The following is a 22,077-nucleotide window of genomic DNA, read 5'->3' as shown; positions in this document are numbered from 1 at the left end:
TGCAAACTGAGGCCTCTGAATTCCCTGCCGTTTCCATTCTGGAACAGCCTCTGTGTTTGCAGCCCCTCTGTGTTTTTTGTTTGTTATAGAATACAATATGCGTCGCTCGGCTGTAAATATTCAGAGACAGGAATCAGTGGAAGCCCCCCCCCCTCCCCCTTCGATCTGCAGGATCAACGCTTTGGTCCCATCACTTGTTTTAGTGTGAGGCGGTGCCAAAAACTGAAGTTTTACTGTTTTTTCTTTTTTGCATAAAAAGGGGACATATTTATCATAATATCTAGAGTATACTGGCGGGAACGGATTGACAGATTGGTCGTCACTCAGCATTGGGGGGATCCTGACGATGCTTTAGGCCAGTGGTTCTCAAACTGTTTGAGCCATGACCCCTAAGATAACACAAGTTTGTGTTTGTGACCCCCCAGTTTGAATTTTTAACATGGCATGACTAATAACGTTGTTGTTCAGGCATTCATGCATTCAAATTTAATGTGTTAATTCCACAGAGTCATCTCTTTACATTAACACATAATGGGTTTTTTTTTTTTGAATGAATGAATGAATTTAATTTATTTCGAACAAATGAAAGGGGGAAAAAATACATAAAAACAAAAGAAAATAATTTTTAAAAAGAGCAAAAAAAAAGAAAAATAATATTGCATAATCCAATCATAATATTACAAAGTTCGAAAAAGGAGTGGGAAGCAGTAAACACTTTAATTTTGACAGCCCTGATAAACGTTTATTTGCTAAATGTAGGCTTTATTGTTTTTTTTGTTTGTTTTTTTGTTTGTTTGTTTGTTTTTTTACAATGATCTGGCGACCCCCTGAAATTTTTTTGGGACCCCCAGTTTGAGAACCATTGCTTTAGGCCACTGCACAGATTTCAGTCTATTGAGTGAAAACGTGGGGTTAAAAAAACAAACAAAAATAAATAAAAACAGCTATATCCGAATCTCCTGTTGGTTAAAGACGAACCGTCGTTTTACGCCACAAAAAACGAAAAGAAAAAAAAACGGTTTGGAGTGCAGATCGATAGAAGGCCGTGAACGCACCGTTGTAGTCCAATTGAACTACAAGTCCCTTGACTCTTTGCTCTACGGCCGTCAAGTCGCGTCGTGCTCTGGATTTGGTTTTGAACGACAGGGGCGAGCGGGAGTGTGTCTGTCAGCGGACTGGACTCAGATCAGCTCAGCGGTGTTGTGAGTAATCCTGATGTTCATTTCTAACGCGGCGGGACGAGCGTGAAGCTGGTTTACAGCTTAAAGTGTTCGGGATGAAGTGAAACCGAGCTGGGTTCGGGTCGGGCTGGACTCTAACGTCTCCTAACGCCACTCGAGGGGCCGAATTACAACCACGCTCCGTGTCACGTTCACATACCCGTGCTAGCTAAGCTAACTAGTTTCCCCATTTTCACGAGCTAACAACCAACGGGCGAGTTAAAACTTTTGGGGTATTTACTCTTAAACACGAGACCAAGTTTATTATTTATCTGGCAAGCGTGTGGCGAGTTTCTGGACTGACAGAAGTCGGTAACGGCCGTGTGAGCTTCACGGACACCAAACCGCTGCGGCGCTGTGGATGTTAGCATCAGGTTAGCAGCTAATGCTAGCCGCCGGTTGTTTACAGGAGGAGGTGTTCCAGTCAGACCAGACGTTTAGGATTAGACTACAGATGCAAAGAACAATCAATCAGTTCGTCAACTATTACATTTATCACCCGCTTTTGGTCACAGTAGAGTAATTTTTTGAGAATAAAGTCAAAATTCTCTGAATATTCTATAGTTTCTTTACTTCTGTATGAGAGTAAACTGGATTTTTTGGGTTATGGACAGAACAAGACACAGGAGGAGGTCATCTAGAGCTTGTTTCAGCATTTTCTGAGATTTTACAATCCATCCATCCATCATCTATACACCGCTTAATCCTCACTAGAGTCGCTGGAGCCTATCCCAGCTGACTCAGGGTGAAGGCAGGTTCACCTGGACAGGTAACCAGTCTATCACAGGGCTACACTTAGAGACAGACAACCAAGCACACTCACATTCACACCTACAGACAATTTACAATCACCAATTAACCTCAGCATGTTTCTGGACTGTGGGAGGAAGCCGGAGAACCCGGAGAGAACCCACGCTGCACGGGGAGAACATGGAGACTCCACGCGGGTGTCCTCACCGGGACGCCAACCGGCGACCTTCTAGCTGTGAGGCCACGGTGCTAACCACCGAACCACCTGGCAGCCCTTTTACAAACCAAAGGACTAATTAATTGATCCAGAAAATCATCAACAGATTAATCGACAATGAAATGAAGTCGTGTTGATGCATCACTAATATTTCAGTCCCAGTGTGGGGGCGACAGTCACTTTTTTGCAGGTGAAAATGGCTATTAAATGACCTGAACTGGTCCTTTGAAGCTTTTTCAATAAACTACTGAATTGATTAATGTAGAACAGAGGAGGTAAAATTACACAGAGACATGAGGATAATTGCTTCTGTGGACTAAATCAATCAGTTTTTGACTGACGATCACTTTTTGGCACAACACCTGTGAGCAGGTGGAGGTGAACCCATCGGCTGTCTCTCTGTGTTGAGGGAGCATGAACGCTTAAATGTGTGGTTTTTAGTCAAACTGGACACTTTAAATATTTAAAGTAAACCGTTTATACATAGGAGCTCCAGGATTTTTCCTAACCTGACGTTAGACATGAATTAACTATCACTGTGTCGTCCTTCAGTAAAACAGCTTTTCATCAGCAGCTTTTGTTTACTGCTGGACGCTGCGAGATGCTGGTCTTCCAGTTTGACTGATGATCACGTGGTCTGGTGAGGTTTGTTTATTCCAACGGAATGAACTCCAGACGTTTATAGTTGCAGATTTACTTAAATTCACGTTTAAAAAAAACACTAAAACGTGTAAAAGATGTGCATTGAGGACAACAGGTGCATTGATTAGTGCCTGATAAGGTTTTAAGGTTTATGTGAGTTTGTGGTTCGTAATCAAACCACATCCAGGTTATTCTCTGTCTTCTGCAGCGTTCAGTAGTGTGGAGATCTGTCTTTTCTCTGCGTGTTCGTTTGTAAAGATGAGACAAGATTCAGCTCGGTCTCAATTAATCAGTTTAATCACACGCTGATTATTGCATTACAGAGCTCTGGGTCAAACTCTCCCTGGCATCCGACAGAGTTAGACTAACTTACCCTCCCAGCTTGTATCTTTTATACATCCATATTACCCCTATAATTATCACAGTTGTTTTTTCCTCTTTGTGTGTTGCTTATCTATCGAAACCAGCAGTCCGTGTTCCTCTTTCGGGTTCACTCCTTCGTCCTCCCAGGAACCATCTGTTCTGCACCTTTTCCTTTGTTAATAACAACTCAGTTCTCTTCCTTGTCGCAGCAATCCTCCCCACGATCGTCCCTTGATGTCCTCATCTGACTCCGAACCGTCCATTTCTCCTTATAAGAAAACGATCTAAACATCTTCTTTCATAATCCTTTGTTGCGAACTTTATATCTTGCAAACTTCAATAATTACATTTGATAATGGCCTAACGATTACTCATATGTTGATTCATCTAAGGCAGTTACTTCTTTTATTGGTTTACTGAGTATAATACTTTAATGGCCTGAGAAGTACACCGATTATAGAAAAATAGTATTCATTGCTTTATTAAGAATACAGTAATACTCAAGAGATAAAATAATACTCAAGGCAACAGCTGACAGAGTAAACAAGATGTTTAGATGTGAAGCAGATCAGTGGCCTGTGCTTCATTTACTGGGACACATTAATTTAAATTCCATCGCAGGGCTCGATAAATATGTGTGTAGAGGTTTTGTTGTCACATCAGAATGTTCCTGCATATCAGTTTGTTTTTAGTGAAACGACACCTGTTGTGTATTCTTTGTGTTTGTGCTCACTGGGGCCGAAGGACACGAGACAACGGGACTAATTATGAAGCACAACAATAAGCTAATGATGTTTTTGGCCCTCAGGTGCCACCATGGCGACAGATATTGTTGCGCAGTTGGCCGACTCTCTGGCCAAAACCGGAGTCGAGGATGGTGAGCTGAGTTACAAAGGCCAGGGGAGAAAGCTGGATGACGCCCAGTCAGGTGAGTGTCAGCTGTCAGCATCTTTCATTCTTGTATCCTAGCGTTTACACCTAACTAATGAATAGTACTGTGATCACCTGTAACCTCTGAACCTCTGCCCCTCTCCAGTGGCGGAGATAGTGAGGGAGATTCAGGACTTCGAGGGTTTACATGCTCTGAGGTTGGAAGGAAACACTGTCGGCGTGGAAGCAGCACAAGCCATCGCCAAGGCCCTGGAGACCAAGAGCGAGTTCAAGGTTTCTCTTTTTTTACTTCATACCTTTTTGATCATTCCAGTTTTGAATCTTACAGCTGCATCCATCACCTCTGTAACGTTGTTGTTGACTGTTCAGCACATATAAGACTGCAAAGTGATGTTCATTCTGAATCTTCATCATTTTCGCATCCATCACACAGTCCTAACCCGTGTACCTTGATAAGTACACTAAAGTGGTCAAGTAAGATATCAATAAAAACCTTTCTCTCCTAGACCTTATTAAAGTCATGAGGGGCGTCCCTACAGCTCACCTGGTTGAGCAGGTGACCCATAAACAGCAGCTATAATTTCCTGACGCTGTGGGTTCGACTCCCGATCACGACCCGTTCTTCTCCCCCCTTTCCTGTCTCTCTACTGCTCAAAAAGCCAAAAAATTATATATCTATATATATGTATGGGTCATGTAAAATGATCAATAATTGGCAGATATAGCAATGATTAATGTAAAGCTGCCCGGCCGTACATTAGATGGAAAAACGATTATCGTCAACAGCTCCATAGTTGGTTGAAGTTGAAGTACAACCAACATTGTCTTTTTTTTTTTTTTATTTACCCTGACACTGTTTATTTTTATTCTCTCACTCTTAGCGCTGCTATTGGAGCGACATGTTCACAGGTCGCCTGCGCTCTGAGATCCCACCTGCCCTGGTAATGTACCTCTTCTGCTGCTGTCACTATTATTATATAATACCCACAAGTCAGATCACGTTTAGATTTCTTGTAAGGAGTTACTGACGTATGACAGACTTTGCATGTCTAGTTCTTCTCCTGAATTGATCCTTGGACCTGGTCTCCCGGCCGAGGCTCAGGTTGTTTCTGTCCTGTGCCTTTCTTATCCTCCCATTTATTTTACATGTCTTTCTGTCTTTGTCTTGTAGAATGCGCTGGGGGATGCTGTAATGCTGGCAGGTGCCAGGCTTACCGTTATAGACCTCAGCGACAATGCCTTTGGACCAGATGGGGTGAGGGGCATTGAGAAGCTGCTCGAGAGTACTGCCTGCTACACATTGGAGGAACTCCGGCTCAACAACTGTGGCATGGGCATCGGAGGTGGCAAGGTACGTCAGGAGATGAGACGTATGGATCTGTACTGTCATCAGAAATAACATCACAAAGAAGCAAACTTGACAAGTGTGCAGATGCTTTGTAGATCCTACTTTAAATCTTCTCGTGTTTGGAACTCCTCAGATCTTGGCCGCTTCATTGATCCAGTGCCATAAAAAATCCAGCGCAGACGGCAGCCCTCTCAGCCTGAAGGTGTTTATTGCAGGAAGGAACCGACTGGAAAATGATGGAGCCACTGCGCTTGCTCAAGCTTTCCAGGTACAGGACTGACCACTGCTGAAGCTCTGAGCACTCTGTAGGCTGACAGAAGGTGATGAGGACACACAGCAAAGTCTGCTCTGATGAAGACCACGTTGTCTGGTCCATCAGGGTGGTTGTTGAGCATCAATCTTTTATACTCTGTGTCAAGATCTAGTGAAGTTTGCCTTCCTACAGGCCACCTACAGTACAGCTTCATGTGTGAATGAGCCACCGGGTCGCTGTTCAGTCACAGTTGTGACCAGTCTTACTGGGTCAGACCTGGTAACACGACACAAGTTAGAACTGCATGCAGGAGGAGTTTAGCTTCTAAATCACTGCAGACCTGCGTTTTGGTGATTCTTAGTCGACTCTTGACCGTCCTGACCAATCGTCTCCCAGCAGCAGGTGATAGCTTGTGTCTTCTTCCTGATCGTGGCAGTGACACACCTGGACCATGAGCTTTGTATTAATTTTCTGAGCTCGCTGTGGTGTTTGTGGCTGAGCCTGTATCAAATGGACCCTTTTTAAATTGGCTCAGTGGAGTCACCAGCTGTGAGAAGTTAAGAGGCCATGAAACTAAGAAAATGTGATGAAAGCAGCTCTCTGCATCACCAAAACTAATCATTTAAGTTGTATATTTGTGACCCAGCAGATTTTGTCATATTTTCATAAGACCTCATAGATCTGTGACAGAACCGTGGGTTTCAATGATTCCCTCAGAAAATTCAAAATTATAGGAGTCATTGGAAACCCGAGACTGCTGTGATGTACACGATCTTTACAAGTGTATGAAAACGTTTGTTCACAGCTGTATGTCTGAAAAAGGCTTTTTGTCTTCTCAGCTGATGGGCAGCCTGGAGGAGGTTCACATGCCCCAGAATGGCATCAATCACCCTGGAGTGACGGCTCTGGCCTCCGCCATGCAGCACAACGCTGAACTCCGAACGCTCAACCTCAATGACAACACCTTCACTGAGAAGGGGGCTATCGCCATGGCTCAGGTACAGAGACCTGTGGCATTAGCAGCCTGACTGTTAGCACATCCTAACGTGTCCTGTCGGTGAAATGCTGGTTGTTGAAATGATTGTGGCAATGCTGCAGCTCGTTAATCTTGCATTCAATGAAAATTATAAAAGTTTGCTGTTAGTAAAACTGCAGCATATAATGTGTGTGTGTCCTCACAGGCCCTGAAACATCTGCGTAACATCCAGGTGATCAACTTTGGGGACTGTCTGGTACGCCCGGCAGGAGCCAAAGCGATTGCAGAAAGTGTATCAGAGGGGCTACCGATCCTCAAGGTCAGTGACTGCTGCACTTCATTATACGTTCTGAGCAGGTCTGAGCTCTCAACACCACTCACAGTAGGAATAAGCTGCACTGACACGTTGTTAATGGAGAGCCAGAGCCTGTACAGATGTGGATGTAACTCTGTCCTGATTATTGTTATGTAAGGCATTGATGTTTCTTCCTATTAGTGTCTGTTTGGTGTTGGTCTCCCCGTAAATCTGTTGTTATGTTGACCAGGAACTTAACCTGTCGTATGGTGAGATCACAGAGGAAGCTGCTCTGGCCGTGGCGCAGGCTGTGAAAGGCAAGAACCAGCTGGAGAAACTGGATCTAAATGGTACAGACCTGCAAAGAGCCAACTCGGCTTTTCACACATTTACATTTCATGAAGATTTCTAATTTCTTTTTTATGTATTTTGAGTCTCACAATACGGAGAATCTGTGTTTCAAACCAGTTTGCATTTTGAGAAGTAGAGCTGATGTTATTCAGGGATTTTGTTTTTGTTTAATTGGACTCCTCTGACTCCTGTTTGGTTTTCAGGTAACTGCCTCGGAGAGGACGGCTGCAAAGCTTTGAAAGAAACGCTGGAAGGCATGAACATGGCCGAGCTTCTAGGATCACTCAGGTAGTCACATCGTACTCAGACTCCAGGATGCATTAGTTGAGTGTTAAGCCTCTGTTTAAGGCACTACAGCTGACCGACAGAGCAGTTTCTGACATGCAAGTCTTTCGTCTTCTGCCTTATCAGTTCATATATTTTATATTAGTTCATTTGTTAACAGCAATTATTCAATTGACGATTTATTATTAAAGTTCCTAGAACTGATCCTGTCAGCTTGCAGGGTGGTTCCTCGTGTTGCTGTTAGTTGTAGTTGGAGCATCTCGAAGAGGAGTTTATGACGGGAGAAGAGCACAAGCTTCAACAGTTGCATCCTGGACTAACGAGGATTTTGTTATTATTGCACGAAGAGTCATCAAACGATGCATCCCATCCCAGAGCCACACACTCAAAGATCTGCATTTCTAAATTTTCCTCAGTGACGATGACGGTGAGCCAGATGACGACGATGACGACGAGGACGATGATGACGAGGAAGAAGACGACGAAGATGAGGAGGACGTGGATGAGGAGGAAATAGAAGAAGAAGAGGAGGAGGAGGAAGAGGAGGAAGAAGACGAAAGCAACGGCAACAAGGTCCGATAAGTGTGTTCATGATGTGTGGCAGGTAGAAAAAGTTTAAAAATAAATAAATAAGTAGATGAATAATTACCTGCTGAGCCCGATTTCCACCTGACGTGTGGGTACAACAACATTTTTGTTAACTTTACCACCAAAACAAGACATCGTTTGAAACCGTTCGTTATGTAATCATGATATTAAACTATCGTTGACGTCTCCAGCAGCAGCAGTCTGAACCAAACAGGAGACATTTAGTCTAATCTGAACGACACACTAGCTGCTGTTGTTGTTGTATGTATGTGGTGCTGTGTTTTAGTTTAACCTCCTGTCTCTGTCCCTCCCCTCACAGCTGTCCACTCCTGTATCGGCAGCCCGGCCGGCAGACGTCTCTTCCTTCCTCAGCTTTCCGTCGCCCGACAAGCTGCTCAAACTGGGGGCCAAGAGAGCGCTGCTGATGGAGCAGCAGGTAAACAAAGGGAGGATGCAACCCACACACGACCACCACAGAGCGTCACTGATGTGTTTGAGAGCTACTCAAAGAGAAATGTCTCTACAGGGAAGAGAAAATCAGCTCAGACGGCCTTGAATGCATCCTGTGTGTTTACTCGATAGGCTCCAGTAGTTCCCTGGTGTGTGTGAAGCAGGGTTACCATTCTGCTTTGTGTTCTTGTCTCTGTGTCTAGGTGGATGTGTCAGACGCTACAAAAACAGCCGAAGCCTTCCTCAAGATCACATCGGTGTACAAGGAAGAGAATAACGACGTTAAGAACGCAGTGCTGGAGACTATCGGTAAGATGCTCCGCTCATAAAGGTGCATGAATGATGAGGAGGTCATTCAGGCCTTCAGCGTCCTCTAATCACTTTTTGTTTAGGTGTTAGAAACAGTTCAAAAAATGTTTATACTAATTCCTGATGAAGAAATTGCATCAAAACATCGCTAATTAATTTGGTCTTGCACGTGAGTCTGTTTGAAACTTTTCTATGCGCTTGCTCCGCCTGCTTCACAAAGAGTTCCTTTGTCTTGGTTCACTGTGTTAGAAAGTCAGTTTGTAATCCAGTGTTTTTGTCCTCAGATGCCGTTCTGAAGAAAGCATTCGGCACTCCTTCCTTCCAAGGCTACAGCTTTGTTTCTTCTCTGTTGGTGCTGCTCGGACTTATTAAGGTACGTTTTATCTGGACACACACGCCGGTTTACAGAAACTACTTGTCTTTTGTTAGCTTTGCCTTTCGCTTGTCTGCATTTCTCCTGTTTTATTGCAGTAATAGTAATAGTAATAGTAACTCCTCAGCTGGAGATATCTACAGAAACCCTGCTTGTCTAGCGAGAAGGTCTCCTTAATGGTTTTAAAAGGACATGATTTCATCCTTCTGTATCATCCCACATACCGTGATTTCCGGACTATTGAGGCACCTGAAAAAAGCTGCACCCACTAACTTTAAAAAGAAAACCAGTTTTGTACATATTTTCCGTTGTTTTAACCCTTCCTTGTTGTTCTCGCTCCTTTCCTTCGTCCTGTCCACCGTCCAACCCTTCGTCCTGTCCATCGGGGCGCCTCAGAGCGAGGACAAGGTCAAGCCGGTGCTGGTGGTTCCCGGCCACCTCCACGCCTTGGAGCACGTTGTCCGACAGGACTACTTCCCCAAAGAGAGCGCGGCCGTGCTGGAAGCCTTCATGTCCCGGTAAGGACGTGATAGAATGAGCCAATCAGCAGACAAAATCCAGGTACACATCACCGTGACTACCTTCTCCTCCTCAGGAATAGAGCACACACATTGTTCTTTATTGCACTCGGTGCATGTGGTGAAGGTGGCGGATACACTCTGGGGATTTCTGATTTTTATGGTGAATTGGGTTTATTTTGTATTTTTTATTTAAAGCAGGGGTCTCAAACTCACGGCCCACGGGCCAATTGAGGCCCACGGGATGATATTTTGTGGCCCTCTACTTGACATCAAAGTTGCGTGTTTTTCTCACACACACCTACGCGAATTGTTGCCCTGAACGTTTTCTATTTTTTATCATTGTGGGCTACCATAGCTCAGGCTCGTGACAGCAACACAAATTAGCAACGCTAGTCACTTGAAACGTGATTCAGGAGCGTCACCGAGTGGAGGAAACATATATCCTGTCAGTGCAAAGGTTTTTTTTTCTATCTGTGTGAAAAGCTCTTCTCCACCATGAACTTTAATAAGTCAGAGTTCAGGTCCAGACTTACTGATGAGCATCTTCAAGCCACACTGAGGGTCTCAAATGTTTCCTCCCTCAAGCCAAATGTGGCTCAGCTGTAAGAGGAAGTGTAGGTAGGAGTAGGGAGGAGGAGCCTGTGTTCTGAAGAACCTGTCATGTTCTGAATTATTAATAAAGATTGAGACGATTGGATCAGTTGTACTTTGTTGGAATACTTGAAACCCTTTTTTTGTGGAGTACTTGATGCGGCCCAGCCTCACCCAGACGCTATGCCCCCGGGTAAGTTTGAGACCCCTGATTTAAAGTGTAACTTTTGCCAAACACTGGCAACAGCGCCCTCTATGGCCACACGTAGTAACTACAGGATGCTGGTGCATTAAATTCTGCTGGGCTGTAAGTCTGAGTGGTGTCGGGTGCTGATGTAAAGGTTGTCATCTCCCCCTCCATGTATGTTCAGATTCTGCCCAAACTTTTTGTCTGTTTGGCGACTCTGCTTGCCAGCAGTGTGCAAGCAGAATACAGAGGTAATGACCTGCTGTGCACGTATGAACTCCTCCCAGTGATTTAGAAAATAGTGTAATAATATCTATGTGTCTGTGAAGTCTGTTTATATGTGTGTCCACAAGGTCAAATCAAGACTTGAGTTGTGTATTTGTTGGGGGACGACTTTCCAGAATACCATCAAAGTCATTCTTTAGAAAAGTACAGCATTAAAGCATTAATAAACTATATTTGTTGTCATTGACAGGAACAACAAGGCCCTGGAATTATGTGGCAACGCCAGAAATAACCTCCAGTCAACACTGCAGAGAATCCGATCTGAGAGCTGAGGGCTGCACACACAGACTGAACTTTGACAGAACACTGACGGACCTTTTGGAAAGCAGCACACGACATCTGAAGCAGGTCAAACAGAGCAGCACTCGAGCAGAACTGTCCTCACTCAGGCTCACTGGGCTGTGTCACTGCTGTTCATCACAACTACAACAAGATCCGTTTCTCTGGACTCCACTTGAATGCTTTGTGGTTGAAGTAGGATATGCTCTGACGGTGTGAAGCCTTTTATGTACATCCACATAATCCCAGGACAGCACCGTCACCCTGCCTGCCTCTGTTCTGGTGGATAAGAAAAGACGTCACTCTTACTGAGGTCTCCTGGTTGGAGTCGCCTGACTGCCCGAAGCACACATTACACTCGGGTGCAAACTAGAAAAGCTCTAAGCAGGAATACCCTGGACTTGAAACCGTTAGCCGTTGTGCTTTTTCTATTTAATATCTACCTTTACTATTCTCTTGTTTTATATTGAATGTTTAAGAAATTCACAAATCTGGTCAAATGTTATTAAAATATCTATGACTGACGAATACGACCAAAATGAGAACAATCAAAAGGGATTGAATGAACTGAAATGAATTCTCTGCTTTTAAGCCACAGGTTACCAGAGTTTTTGGATTTGTGTTGCAAAAATAAAGTTCATTTGAGTGTTGGATGTTTCTCAGTCTTTGCATGTCGACTACGTAGAATTTTCTTTGGAAACTTATAAAACTCTAACGAGATACTACACATACAAGTCTATAAAAACTGATCAAGACAACGGCTATAGAAGGAGCTGAACTGGGGTTTTTAGTCTTTTTCCATCCTCATGAACAGAGTCATTAAACACTGATTTTAAAAACCAAGAGCTGGTTAATTACCCACATTGGTGGCTTTCTGTGCTTTCAGCCTCCACTTGGGTTGAAAATGTGAAGCCAGTGTGTTACTTTGCAGTCAGAGGGCAGCGGGATCAGAGGTCACTGCAGAAGAATTTACCAGAGCCTTGTTCCAGCAGAACCTCAGCGGACACAACGTCAGAAGGTAACGGACGCCTGAACCGGCAGCTTTAAGAATAATCCATCTTATAGAGTTCATGTTACCCAGAAAGCTGGGACGTCCTGCATGAAGGTAAGCCGGGTTTTGATTTGTTTTTTCTTACTGGACGAGCTGAAACTTGGTTCTAGTCCAGATTAAAGATGTTCTGATGTAAAGTATGTGATAACAGCCGGTAACGTGGTTTCATTTATTCCCTAAACTCCTTTAGAAGAAGCACTGAAGTGATGTTCTGGATAACCAATGTGTTGCAACAATAAACTTAAGCTTTAATATATGTGTTTTTAAAAAATGTTATTCTGTTTACATTTTTGCTCCTTACACTTTTTGACAATGCACTGTTATTTTTTATATTGTTCATATTTATCTCTTTTACTTTGCACTAGTTTTTCTTATATATAACTGTAAATATATAGATATATTTATAGCTATATGTTTACACTATTTATTAACAAGTCACTGCCTCACAGGCTCCAGTAGCCAAACAACGGCATCTTGTTTCCAGATTCATGATTGTGTTTTTGTGCAATGACAATAAAAGTCTATGTTTTCCTGACACAGATGCGGTTCTTCTGTGCTGCTTTCTTCCTGCTGCTTTCAACCCTGGAAGCAAAAAAATGTCCCAAAGAGTGCAGCTGTGACGGCACCCAGCTCACGGTGGCCTGCGTTGACAAGAACCTGACGGAAATCCCGCCGTCTGTAGACGAGGTGAGGATTCCAGATGTTGTGCATGTTTTCACTTTTACAGCTGTTAGAGGAAGACACGTTAAGATTTGTGGGCTATTTGGTGATTTTAATTTATTTTTTTTAGATGTTTTTAAAAATGTTAACAGATTGTAAGACCACTGTGCAGATAAACCACAAGTAGGTGATTAAAATAAGCAACCTGAGCTTTGGAGGTGCATCCAGCAGCTGCTGTGTTTCTGGCATTCCTCTGTGGTCGTCGTTCCCTTTACAGATGCTTTCTAGCAGCACAGCCACGTTCAGTTCATGCAAACAAGCAGTTCTGACCAACAGAAAAAGTCTTACTGATTTTAAAGCAACTCAAAGATTCATTATCATTAAAGAGTGTGTGTGATGTAGGTTTAGCTGTGGATTCAGTCGAAGCTCTTGTTCAGACTTTTTAAACGTTGTAGGGATGAAACCTGCTTTAAAGAAGTGGTGGTTAAGAACTGCAGATCAATGAAGGCTGACCCAGAATCTGCAGCTAAAAGAAGGCTGAATGGACCCGAGCAGAAAGAGGACACTTTTCTGTCATTACATGTACTTAATTGTCTTGTGAGCGCATCAACAATATAACTTTACCAACCATTCCAGATTTTTAATAGAATAGAATAGAATAGAATAGAATAGAATAGAATGAAACTTCATTGAAATTGTTATACTAGAAAAAACAACACAACACAAAATAATATAATAATAAAGATTGATTAATAAAGATATAAATACTATAATAAAGCTCATACTTTAAATGAGTCCCATGTACCTCTATAAGGACATGATGAGAGTAAGTGACCACAAAAATGGGCCAACAGATGACATTTTAACACCCCAATGTGAGCAATGTTCAGCCTGGACACCCTGATAAAGACAAGAAACTGTATCACTCTGCCTCAGATACGTAAATGGTAAATGGTCTGCACTTATATCGCGTTTTTGCCCAAAGCGCTTTACAATGTGTTTCTCATTCACACATTCATACACCAATGGCGACGTAGCTGTCATGCAAGGTGCTGCCTGCCATCGGGAGCAACTTTGGGTTCAGTGTTTTGCCCAAGGGCACTTCGACTGTGGAGGGGTTCGAACCACCAACCTTATGATTGGAGGCTCTACCACTTGAGCCACAGCCGCCCTTATACGCCCTGATATGTCATCCGCTCTGTTTAATCTCTCTTCCAGATTACACTGAAACTGGACCTGAGGAATAACAACCTGCAGGTGCTGCCCAGGGGGGCGTTCACACACACGCCCTACCTGACCCACCTCAACCTGCAGCGCTGCAACATCATCAAGGTGAAGGAGGGGGCCTTCCGGACCCTCGGCCGTGTGGTGTCCCTGAATCTGGCCCACAACAAAATAGACATCCTTTACCAGGTGAGGTCAGAGGGTAGGACGGCGCCGCTCTTTGACCCTGTAAGCGTGTCGTATTGGATACACGAGTCTTTGGACCTCCGCCTCATCAGTGTGACGTTATTTCCTGAAAAAATACATTCAGTCCAAAGATAATCCACCAAAGATCAGAATTCATGCTCCAAAAATGTCAGCTGTAGCAAAAATGATAAAAATGTGAATTTTCTGGCATTTATTTCATGGTTCCGGCTTTACAGGGATCATGGATCCTGAAATGATGCTGACATACGAGATTCTCTTGTTTTCACCGCAGGAGTCCTTTGACGGCCTCTCCTCCCTGAAGGAGCTCCATCTGGACCACAATCGTATCGAGGAGATCCAGCCCGGTGCCTTCACGCAGCTTGGCTTCCTCAACATGCTGACGCTCAGCCACAACCAGCTGGTCTACATCCCCAACATGGCCTTCCAGGTGAGCACCATAATGGGTGAAGACTTCAATATTCACACACATACGGTTCCTCAAACAACTTCTCTTCCAGGGCCTTCACAACATCAACTGGCTTCGTCTGAGCCACAACTCCTTGAACAACCTGGCGCCAGAGGCTTTCGCCGGATTGTTCACCCTCAACCGCCTCAGCCTGGATCACAACGAGCTGCAGTTCTTCCCCACGCAGACGATGACGAGGTGGGACAATCAGGAGATTACTGTGACCGCTGTAGTTTTAATATTCTGGAGGAAATAAGAGTCATGACTTCACCTCTCTGAAAGAACGAATGCCACAGCAGCAGTATTACTGACAAACAAACCAAAAACTAAATACTGATCAATACGAGACCAGTAAGAGAAAAAGTTCTGGGATTTTCACTTGGATGTTCAGACAGAAAACTGGCGCTGGTTCCTCCGTTTTAAGTTACTGTGTAGTTTGGCCTTTAACAAAAAAAAATGGAGGAATGTGTTTGTTAGATTTTTGTGAAGATGTTGGTCTTCAGTAGGAACCAGCCAGTTAGGGCTGGGGAGTCACAGAGAAGGGAAGTCAGGCAGTAGTAAGAGGTGAGGACATGTTGGTTTTGGTCTTTTTATGGCTTTTTTTTTTTGATGAAAACATCAGGACAGGTACAAACTTGAAAACTCCTGACAGAGGAGAGAAACATAAAGAACATCTACTTCCAGTAACTGCTAACATCTCTCCCACCTCCAAAGGCTCCGCGAGGTCACACATCTGGACATGAGCCACAACCCCATGATCTACCTCGGGGAGGAGTCGGTTTCCATGGCCAAGCTCACGCACATCTACCTCAACCACATGTCCCTGCAGGACCTGTCGGACCAGGCTTTGTCCGGAGCCCCCCTTCTCTCCCACGTGGACCTCAGCCACAATCAGCTTCGTTACCTGGAGCCCCTCTCGGGCCCCAAGGACCTAACCAGCCTCAACCTGACTGGTATTCTTCTTTTATTACCCACACATGTTGGCTTGCTGTGCCAGGAGGGTTGAAGGTTTTATTTCACCCTAGCATAGAGAAATTATCTTCATCACCTGTAAAGTGGTGCCATGAATAAAACAGGACAGTATGTGTGTGTAATCATTAGTGCACGCTGAGCATCATTTTTTCTTCAAGGGAACCAGATCTACTGTAACTGCTACATGCGGCCCCTGAAGGAGTGGGCCAGAGCCGGAGGTGTGGAGCTGCTGGGGGCCTGCGCCGGACCTCCTCACCTGTCAGACGAGCCGCTGCAGGCCGTGGCTCCTCTGGATCTGCGATGTCGCAACAGGGCGGAGGCACCAAAGGAGGAGGAGGAGGAGAAGGAGGAGGAGAAGGAGGATGAGAGCCCTACCAACGCCCCGTCTAAACCCACAGCCAAACCCAAACAGAAAGTCAAGTGTCCAGTTAACTGTGAATGTAATGTGAGTGCTGAGACAGACACAATTTAGGATTTTGTGCACAAGTGTTGTAGTTCCACTCCACCTACATTTGCTGCTCTTTAGTAAAAATAAAGGCAGAAATAATCAACGGACCTTATATTCATCCAGTGGCAAAAAATGGACCCTCAACTCCTCAAATGAAGGATTTGTTTTAGTAGCAAGTGAAGCAACTGCTTAAAGCCCTGTAGCAGGATGAAGGCTTGTTTCTGCTGCCCTGAGTGGTTAAAAAAATGTCAGTTTAGAATTGAATAAAATATCAGAGTGCTAGATTCTCAAGTGTTTATAATTTCCAGATGTACTACAAATACTCTTCAAATCTGACCCACCCTAGATTGAAGCCCAGCACGCCACTTGTGAGGATCGGGGTCATACTAAAGTCCCGCGAGGTTTCCCCGCCAAGACGGAGCTGCTGGACCTCCGCAGCAACCACTTCCACCACCTTCCTGCCAGCAGCTTCCCAGGCTCCAGCCAAGTGGTTTCTCTTCACTTGGAGTTCTGCAAAATCCGCGAAATCGAAAACGGCGCTTTCCAGGGGATGAAAAACCTGTTTTATCTGTACCTCTCTGACAACGACCTCACGTTCTTGGACCCCAGGGTGTTTGCTGGAACCCCTCAGCTCACCTACCTCCACCTGGAAGGGAACCGGCTGGTGCAGTTTCCTGGGTCAGGTCAGTGGTTGGTCACTAACTTGGTTTATTTGTATGCAGATTAATGTTAGAGGAGGTAACGCAACCCAGGAGCTAAAACAGATGTTTTGTGTCTCTGCTACAGCTCTGTCGCTCCTACCAAGTCTGTTTGTGCTGCATATGGAGCGAAATGCCATCTCCAAGCTAGAGCCCACAGGTCTGCTGTCCTCAACAACCCCTAGATTGAGGGAACTGTACTTGAGCAATAACACCATAACTGTCATTGCCAAGGGTGCTCTGGACTCTGCTACCCTCAGCACACTTCACCTGGATTCAAATCAGCTGACCGAGGTGCCCACCCAGGCTCTGTCTGAGGCCCCGAGTCTGGAGGAGCTTAACCTGTCTCAAAACTCTGTTCGTCGGGTCGGACCGAAAGCATTCCAGCCCGTACACCAAAGCCTGAAGAGGCTTTACATGGATCACACTGGAATGGAGAAGGTACAGTTTTAAGCCAACATAAGTGAGAAAAGCTCCCATATCAGTCATGGCCTGGTCTTCTTTGTTCCTTATTTCTATCTTTGTGTTGTTGCTGTTTTTTTAATGTATTATAACATCTGGAGAAGAACATGGAGGAAACAGGCAGAGACTTCAGAGCGTAGGTCTTGTTGTTGGTCAAACCATAGAGACGGTTGGGGGGTGGGAGGGATGTGAAGACTCCTCCATTGGAACAATAATCACAACTAATAGATATTTTAAAAGTCAGATTTAGATATTGAGATCCAAACACTTGGACAAAGCTTGACAATCATCTCTGTCTGTTATGCCACTGGCCAGATGTCCAGCGATGCTCTGCTGGGGCTGGGCTCGGGCCTGAGGGCTCTGACTGTCAGAGGAAACCAGCTGGAGGAGCTTCCTGACCTGAGTCCACTCACCGGCCTGGATTTGATTGACCTGCGGGACAACCCCCTGCTGTGCGACTGTCCTCTGTTGCCCCTGCGCAGGTCAGTACATGTTAGGAAGCATGGTGGCACAAATGGCATCTTAGTTCGATGAAGCATACTCATCAGTGTTTCACTGTTTGCTCTCTGCCTCACTGCGTCTCTCAGGTGGATGGAGAAGGTGAGTTTGGAGGTGATTGCAACCTGCGGTCGCCCTCCTGAGCTCAGAGGTCAGAAGGTCACAGACGTCCACGTCTTCACGTCCTGCCCAGAAATCATGTCTCCTCCAGGCGAGAAGGTTGCTGTGGACCCCAAACCTCCAAAAACGAAGAAATCCAAACCCTCCAAACTCTCAAATTCCCCCGGAGTCAAAGCTTGGCCTGAAAGGGCCAAAGCTAAAGTGGCCAAACCAGCCAAGAAGCAGCCTCAGAGAAAACCTGTGACACCTAAAAAGACAAAGAACAAGAAGACACTGTCATAACAAATACAGCAAATTAGGTTGCAGTGTGCCCAGGCATCATGGTAATGGGTTAGCTACGGCAGTCTGACAGCAGAAGATGATTTTACAAGTTAAACTGCTCTAGATTACAAGTCTGTGTGGAATTTATATCAAAGCAGGATAAACCCGTCAATCAACAAAGTGAAGAAAAGAGCACAGCGTAAACAGTCAGTCCCTTCCCCGTTCTGTAGGAGGTAAACACATTATAACACAGAACAAAACCACGTCTTCAACACTGAAGACAGCCCGACTGAATGAAAACTGAAAAACATTATGGACGATCAGTAAAACCAGTGTAGGTGCCGTTTACTATAGAGATGAGTGAAAACAGCTGTGATTTCCAATGAGCCTAATTGCATGAATATGGTTATTAAATGAGCTTTTCTGGACCAATCTTGGATGTATGGGCTGTTTCTATGTCGGCATAGACTTAGACTGACTTTATTAATCCCAGAAGGGAATTCAGGTATTACAGGAGCATGACTGTTCAACAGAGGGGGTAGATGAAGCAGAAAGACAACACAGAATATTAGGGTATAAAATGGAGGTACAATAAAATAAGATAAAAATATAGAAAATATAATATAGAAGAAAGTCAACGAAACTTACAAAAATATGTAAGAGAAATACAGAAATGTGCAAATGATAATGTGCTATTGTGTGATATAATAATACACATCACGGCTGCAGATGGAAGAGAAATGCCAGCGGGACTGAAAAATCTGATTGTGAGATTTCATCATCGTTAGAAAAGGATACAACAACAACAACTTGCAGGTCTAATCAGGAGCTATAGAATGAACCACAGGTCATCATACACACCCAGCCGCCATATACATACATACACTTTTCATTTATAACTGTGACAGCTGTCTGGGTGCACTGTGTTCTGGTTCTCCGACCTTCTGGAATAAAAACGTGTCTGTTCGACCCAGATGTGTTCCATCACTACAAATGTTCCCGATCAGCTGTATAATAAAGACTTGCTGCAGGATGCTGCTCTGTACGGCGGTTCCATGGTGTAATGGTTAGCACTCTGGACTCTGAATCCAGCGATCCGAGTTCAAATCTCGGTGGAACCTGCGCCACAGTCTTTTTGATGCGCTACTCACTCCACGTAATGATAAAATGCCACTATTTTAATCAGCGTACCATAATTAACGATTTCCGCATGCCTAATGTCTTCATACAAACCGCTAAACTACGTGATTAATGGGTGCTATTTACTGCCGGAAGTTGCCGTGTTTCTTCCGGGTCGGTTCTTCATCACGTCAAACTTCCTCGCTTTTAAGATGGCAGCAGCTATGGATGTTGATACGCCGAGCGGCACGAACAGCGGGGCAAGCAAGAAGCGCTTTGAAGTGAAGAAGGTACAGTTGTTTAAGTAATTTATTGAGAAAGGAGAATTTATAATCCTCCAGTCGCGTCAAATGCCCGCCAACACAGCTCACTGCCTAGTTAGCCGCCTAGCGTTAGCATGCTAACGCTAGCTTAGCTCCCTGTAGCCGAACGTCTTTTACCACAGTGTAGCCGTTAGCATGCTAACGCTAATTTAGCTCCCTGTAGCCGAACGTCTTTTACCACAGGAGCTGTGTAGCCGCTAGCGCCATGAATCTGCACTTCTGTTTTTGGGACTACAATGAAAAAATACTATTGTATAGAGAAGTCAGAGGAATCACAAAGTATACATCTAGTCGCATAACAGCGATGTCATCAACGTAACCAGAAAAGCAGGTCCAACGTTAAACTTTAGCCAACAGCTCGGCTTATAAGTCGGCATACTGAGTTAGCTTAGCTAGCTAAGCTGCTTTTCTCCAGATGGACATACGACTGAAGTCCTTTTTTGATATGGAGTTAATTTTCATAAATATTACCTTCCCCTATTCTGAATTTAAATGCACACTCTGATTTTCTGTTCTATAATCAACACGTAAAATGTCATAATTAACAACATTACCTCTATGAGACCCGTCAGGTTTACTGTAACAGACGTCAGGATTAGTTTTTGCTTCTTTGTGCCGTAATGATAATAATAATGTGGCAGAAAATCACCAGAAACCATGTTGGTTGGTATTTAGGATGCTGAAGTGAGAAAGGAGCAGAAAGGTGAAGCTGTACCTTTTCCCTTTTACAAATGAAACGACCTGTGATGCTCTTAACAACCAGTTTTAAGCGTTAAAATCGACCTTAATAAACCCTAACGTTGAATTAGTCCTAAAACTCTGCCCATCAGACCACAGCAGCTTGTGCACCAGCTGACTAAAATGATCGGGGTTACTCTGTAGGTTATTGCATCTGCACAGAAAATAGAACATGGAATGCATGTAGACATGCAGTTTCTGTAATATAATATGGAGCCTGAGCACTTCCAACCTCTGACCATTTCCACATGTTGTTTGGAGTTCTGCTCAGACAAGACCTGTTGTTTTAAATGTGATTAAACGGTACCGTTACATAAAGTTGTCATTCAGACTGAGTATCTTGGTTGGATGATGTTTCTGTTGTGACTCCCCTCCAGTGGAACGCTGTGGCGCTGTGGGCCTGGGACATTGTGGTGGACAACTGCGCTATCTGTAGGAACCACATCATGGACCTCTGTGAGTTCACTTGGACCTCATTTTGGACTCCTTTTTTCTTAACATGTTGGACGTATTAATAAACGTTTTTGGGGATGTCCAGCTTCTACGGCTCTGACTGCTTTGCTTTCATGTCTCTCAGGCATAGAGTGTCAGGCCAACCAAGCTTCTGCTACCTCTGAAGAGTGCACCGTCGCCTGGGGCGTCTGCAATGTGAGTTTCCATACCTGCTTCAAACATCTTTATCTCATCGGGTTGATTCCAGCCACGTCATTAGATTTATTTTTTTCAGGTTTGAGTTATCCCAGGTACCAGGGACGTTGTGTTTGGAAATGTTTTGAGCTGTAATTTTTTAAGAGATGGATATAAACTAAAACTATTCGCATTAAAAGATACGACATAGACGAGCTTAGTCATGTCTTCATGGGTCAAATGTGAGTGTGACTTGCTTGGAGTTTCATTCAGTAACTGATTCTGACTTGATTTTACAGATGACAAACCACCAGCTCATCATAATTCATTTTGACAAGCATCAGAAAATCCATGTGATGCGTTTTGCTGCTAATCGTGGGCTTTAGATTCTAGGCTTATGATATATTATGACAGTGTATTATGGTATGTGACCCAGAAATGGTCCATGTCAGGATCATGTGATGAGGAAAGGTCGCTCAGTAACGTTAAAGTGTCATTAGAGTTCATACTGTATGAAAAGGTCCTGTTTTTCAAATGTGGCTTAACTAATCTAGGGTAACATGATCCTGTTAAATTAGCATCCATCTAATTTGGTTTGTTAGCACAAATTTCTTCTGTGTTGTTGTTGTAGACTGAGCTCCACATGTCTAACCAGTCTGACTTTTCTTCATTGTCGTACGTTTCAGAGCTGAGTTAGATCAAAAGTTTAGTACAATATTCATGGGCTCTTAAACCCGGGACTGAAACATTGATCGATTTCAAAGGCTGAAACCTCGGATATACGTTGCACAGAATTCCTGACTTGTGTTTTCAAGTTTCATGTCAGTGGTTTTACAAATTCATGCATCTTCTGACGATCTTATCGACCACATCAACTACTTCTGTTCTAACTATTCAAATGCTTTGCTCGACCAAAATCCAACAGGAAGCCTCTAATGAGCAGCGTGCTGCATGATTCAGACGAGTCTTAATGGCAGCTGTTATTTAGATGAGTCCAAGCTGAATTACAAGTACACTGTGACTGGATAATCGACCCTTAACAATCCTAAA

General features: G+C 44.1%; 3 protein-coding genes and 1 non-coding gene across 5 annotated transcripts in view; all 4 read left to right on the top strand.

Moving 5' to 3' along the window:
• The first annotated feature begins 1,137 nt into the window (after nt 1–1,137).
• LOC103370788 (ran GTPase-activating protein 1) lies at nt 1,138–11,825 on the top strand. 2 transcript variants are annotated; one of them, XM_008299941.1, is made up of 16 exons: nt 1,138–1,202; nt 4,001–4,120; nt 4,229–4,356; nt 4,965–5,024; nt 5,255–5,434; nt 5,565–5,699; nt 6,524–6,682; nt 6,866–6,979; nt 7,206–7,305; nt 7,510–7,594; nt 8,008–8,164; nt 8,499–8,615; nt 8,833–8,938; nt 9,223–9,311; nt 9,708–9,829; nt 11,086–11,825. In XM_008299941.1, exons 2-16 carry the CDS (start codon nt 4,009–4,011, stop codon nt 11,165–11,167), a joined length of 1,746 nt encoding a protein of 581 aa, XP_008298163.1. In that variant the 5' UTR covers nt 1,138–1,202; nt 4,001–4,008; the 3' UTR covers nt 11,168–11,825. The 2 variants fall into 2 exon arrangements, with proteins under 2 accessions (XP_008298163.1, XP_008298164.1); XM_008299942.1 differs by having other exon boundaries at nt 9,708–9,872; nt 11,086–11,171.
• Nucleotides 11,826–12,798: 973 nt separating this feature from the next.
• chadla (chondroadherin-like a) lies at nt 12,799–18,241 on the top strand (the record flags this gene model as incomplete). Its single annotated transcript, XM_008299954.1, has 10 exons — nt 12,799–12,912; nt 14,104–14,298; nt 14,588–14,743; nt 14,814–14,959; nt 15,476–15,714; nt 15,892–16,178; nt 16,528–16,864; nt 16,968–17,320; nt 17,657–17,823; nt 17,929–18,241. Coding segments are annotated over 10 exons (2,307 nt in total), but the record flags the coding sequence as incomplete, so codon positions are not given.
• A 1,028-nt stretch (nt 18,242–19,269) lies between these two features.
• On the top strand, nt 19,270–19,341 carry trnaq-cug (transfer RNA glutamine (anticodon CUG)). Its single transcript has one exon. It is a non-coding gene; the product is annotated as a tRNA-Gln (tRNA).
• Nucleotides 19,342–19,504: 163 nt separating this feature from the next.
• The window catches only part of rbx1 (ring-box 1, E3 ubiquitin protein ligase), a 3,804-nt gene continuing 1,231 nt past the window's right edge, over nt 19,505–22,077 (top strand). Inside the window, exons 1-3 of the mRNA XM_008299940.1 lie at nt 19,505–19,629; nt 20,778–20,856; nt 20,978–21,048. Coding sequence (XP_008298162.1) covers nt 19,552–19,629; nt 20,778–20,856; nt 20,978–21,048 — 228 coding nt within the window. The 5' untranslated portion in view covers nt 19,505–19,551. The remainder of the gene's footprint in view (nt 19,630–20,777; nt 20,857–20,977; nt 21,049–22,077) is intronic.

This window comes from Stegastes partitus, unplaced genomic scaffold, assembly GCF_000690725.1.
Source record: "Stegastes partitus isolate 25-593 unplaced genomic scaffold, Stegastes_partitus-1.0.2 Scaffold1482, whole genome shotgun sequence".
NCBI lineage: Eukaryota > Metazoa > Chordata > Actinopteri > Pomacentridae > Stegastes > Stegastes partitus.
This window is presented reverse-complemented; position numbering and strand designations above follow the sequence as displayed.

Excerpts from the sequence above, each read along its gene's own strand:
- LOC103370788 (XM_008299941.1), top strand. The coding sequence starts at position 4,009 with ATGGCGACAGATATTGTTGCGCAGTTGGCCGACTCTCTGGCCAAAACC. Across the intron at positions 5,700-6,523 it reads CGCTTGCTCAAGCTTTCCAG|CTGATGGGCAGCCTGGAGGA; the intron begins GTACAGGACTGA and ends TTGTCTTCTCAG. Across the intron at positions 8,939-9,222 it reads CGCAGTGCTGGAGACTATCG|ATGCCGTTCTGAAGAAAGCA; the intron begins GTAAGATGCTCC and ends TTTTGTCCTCAG.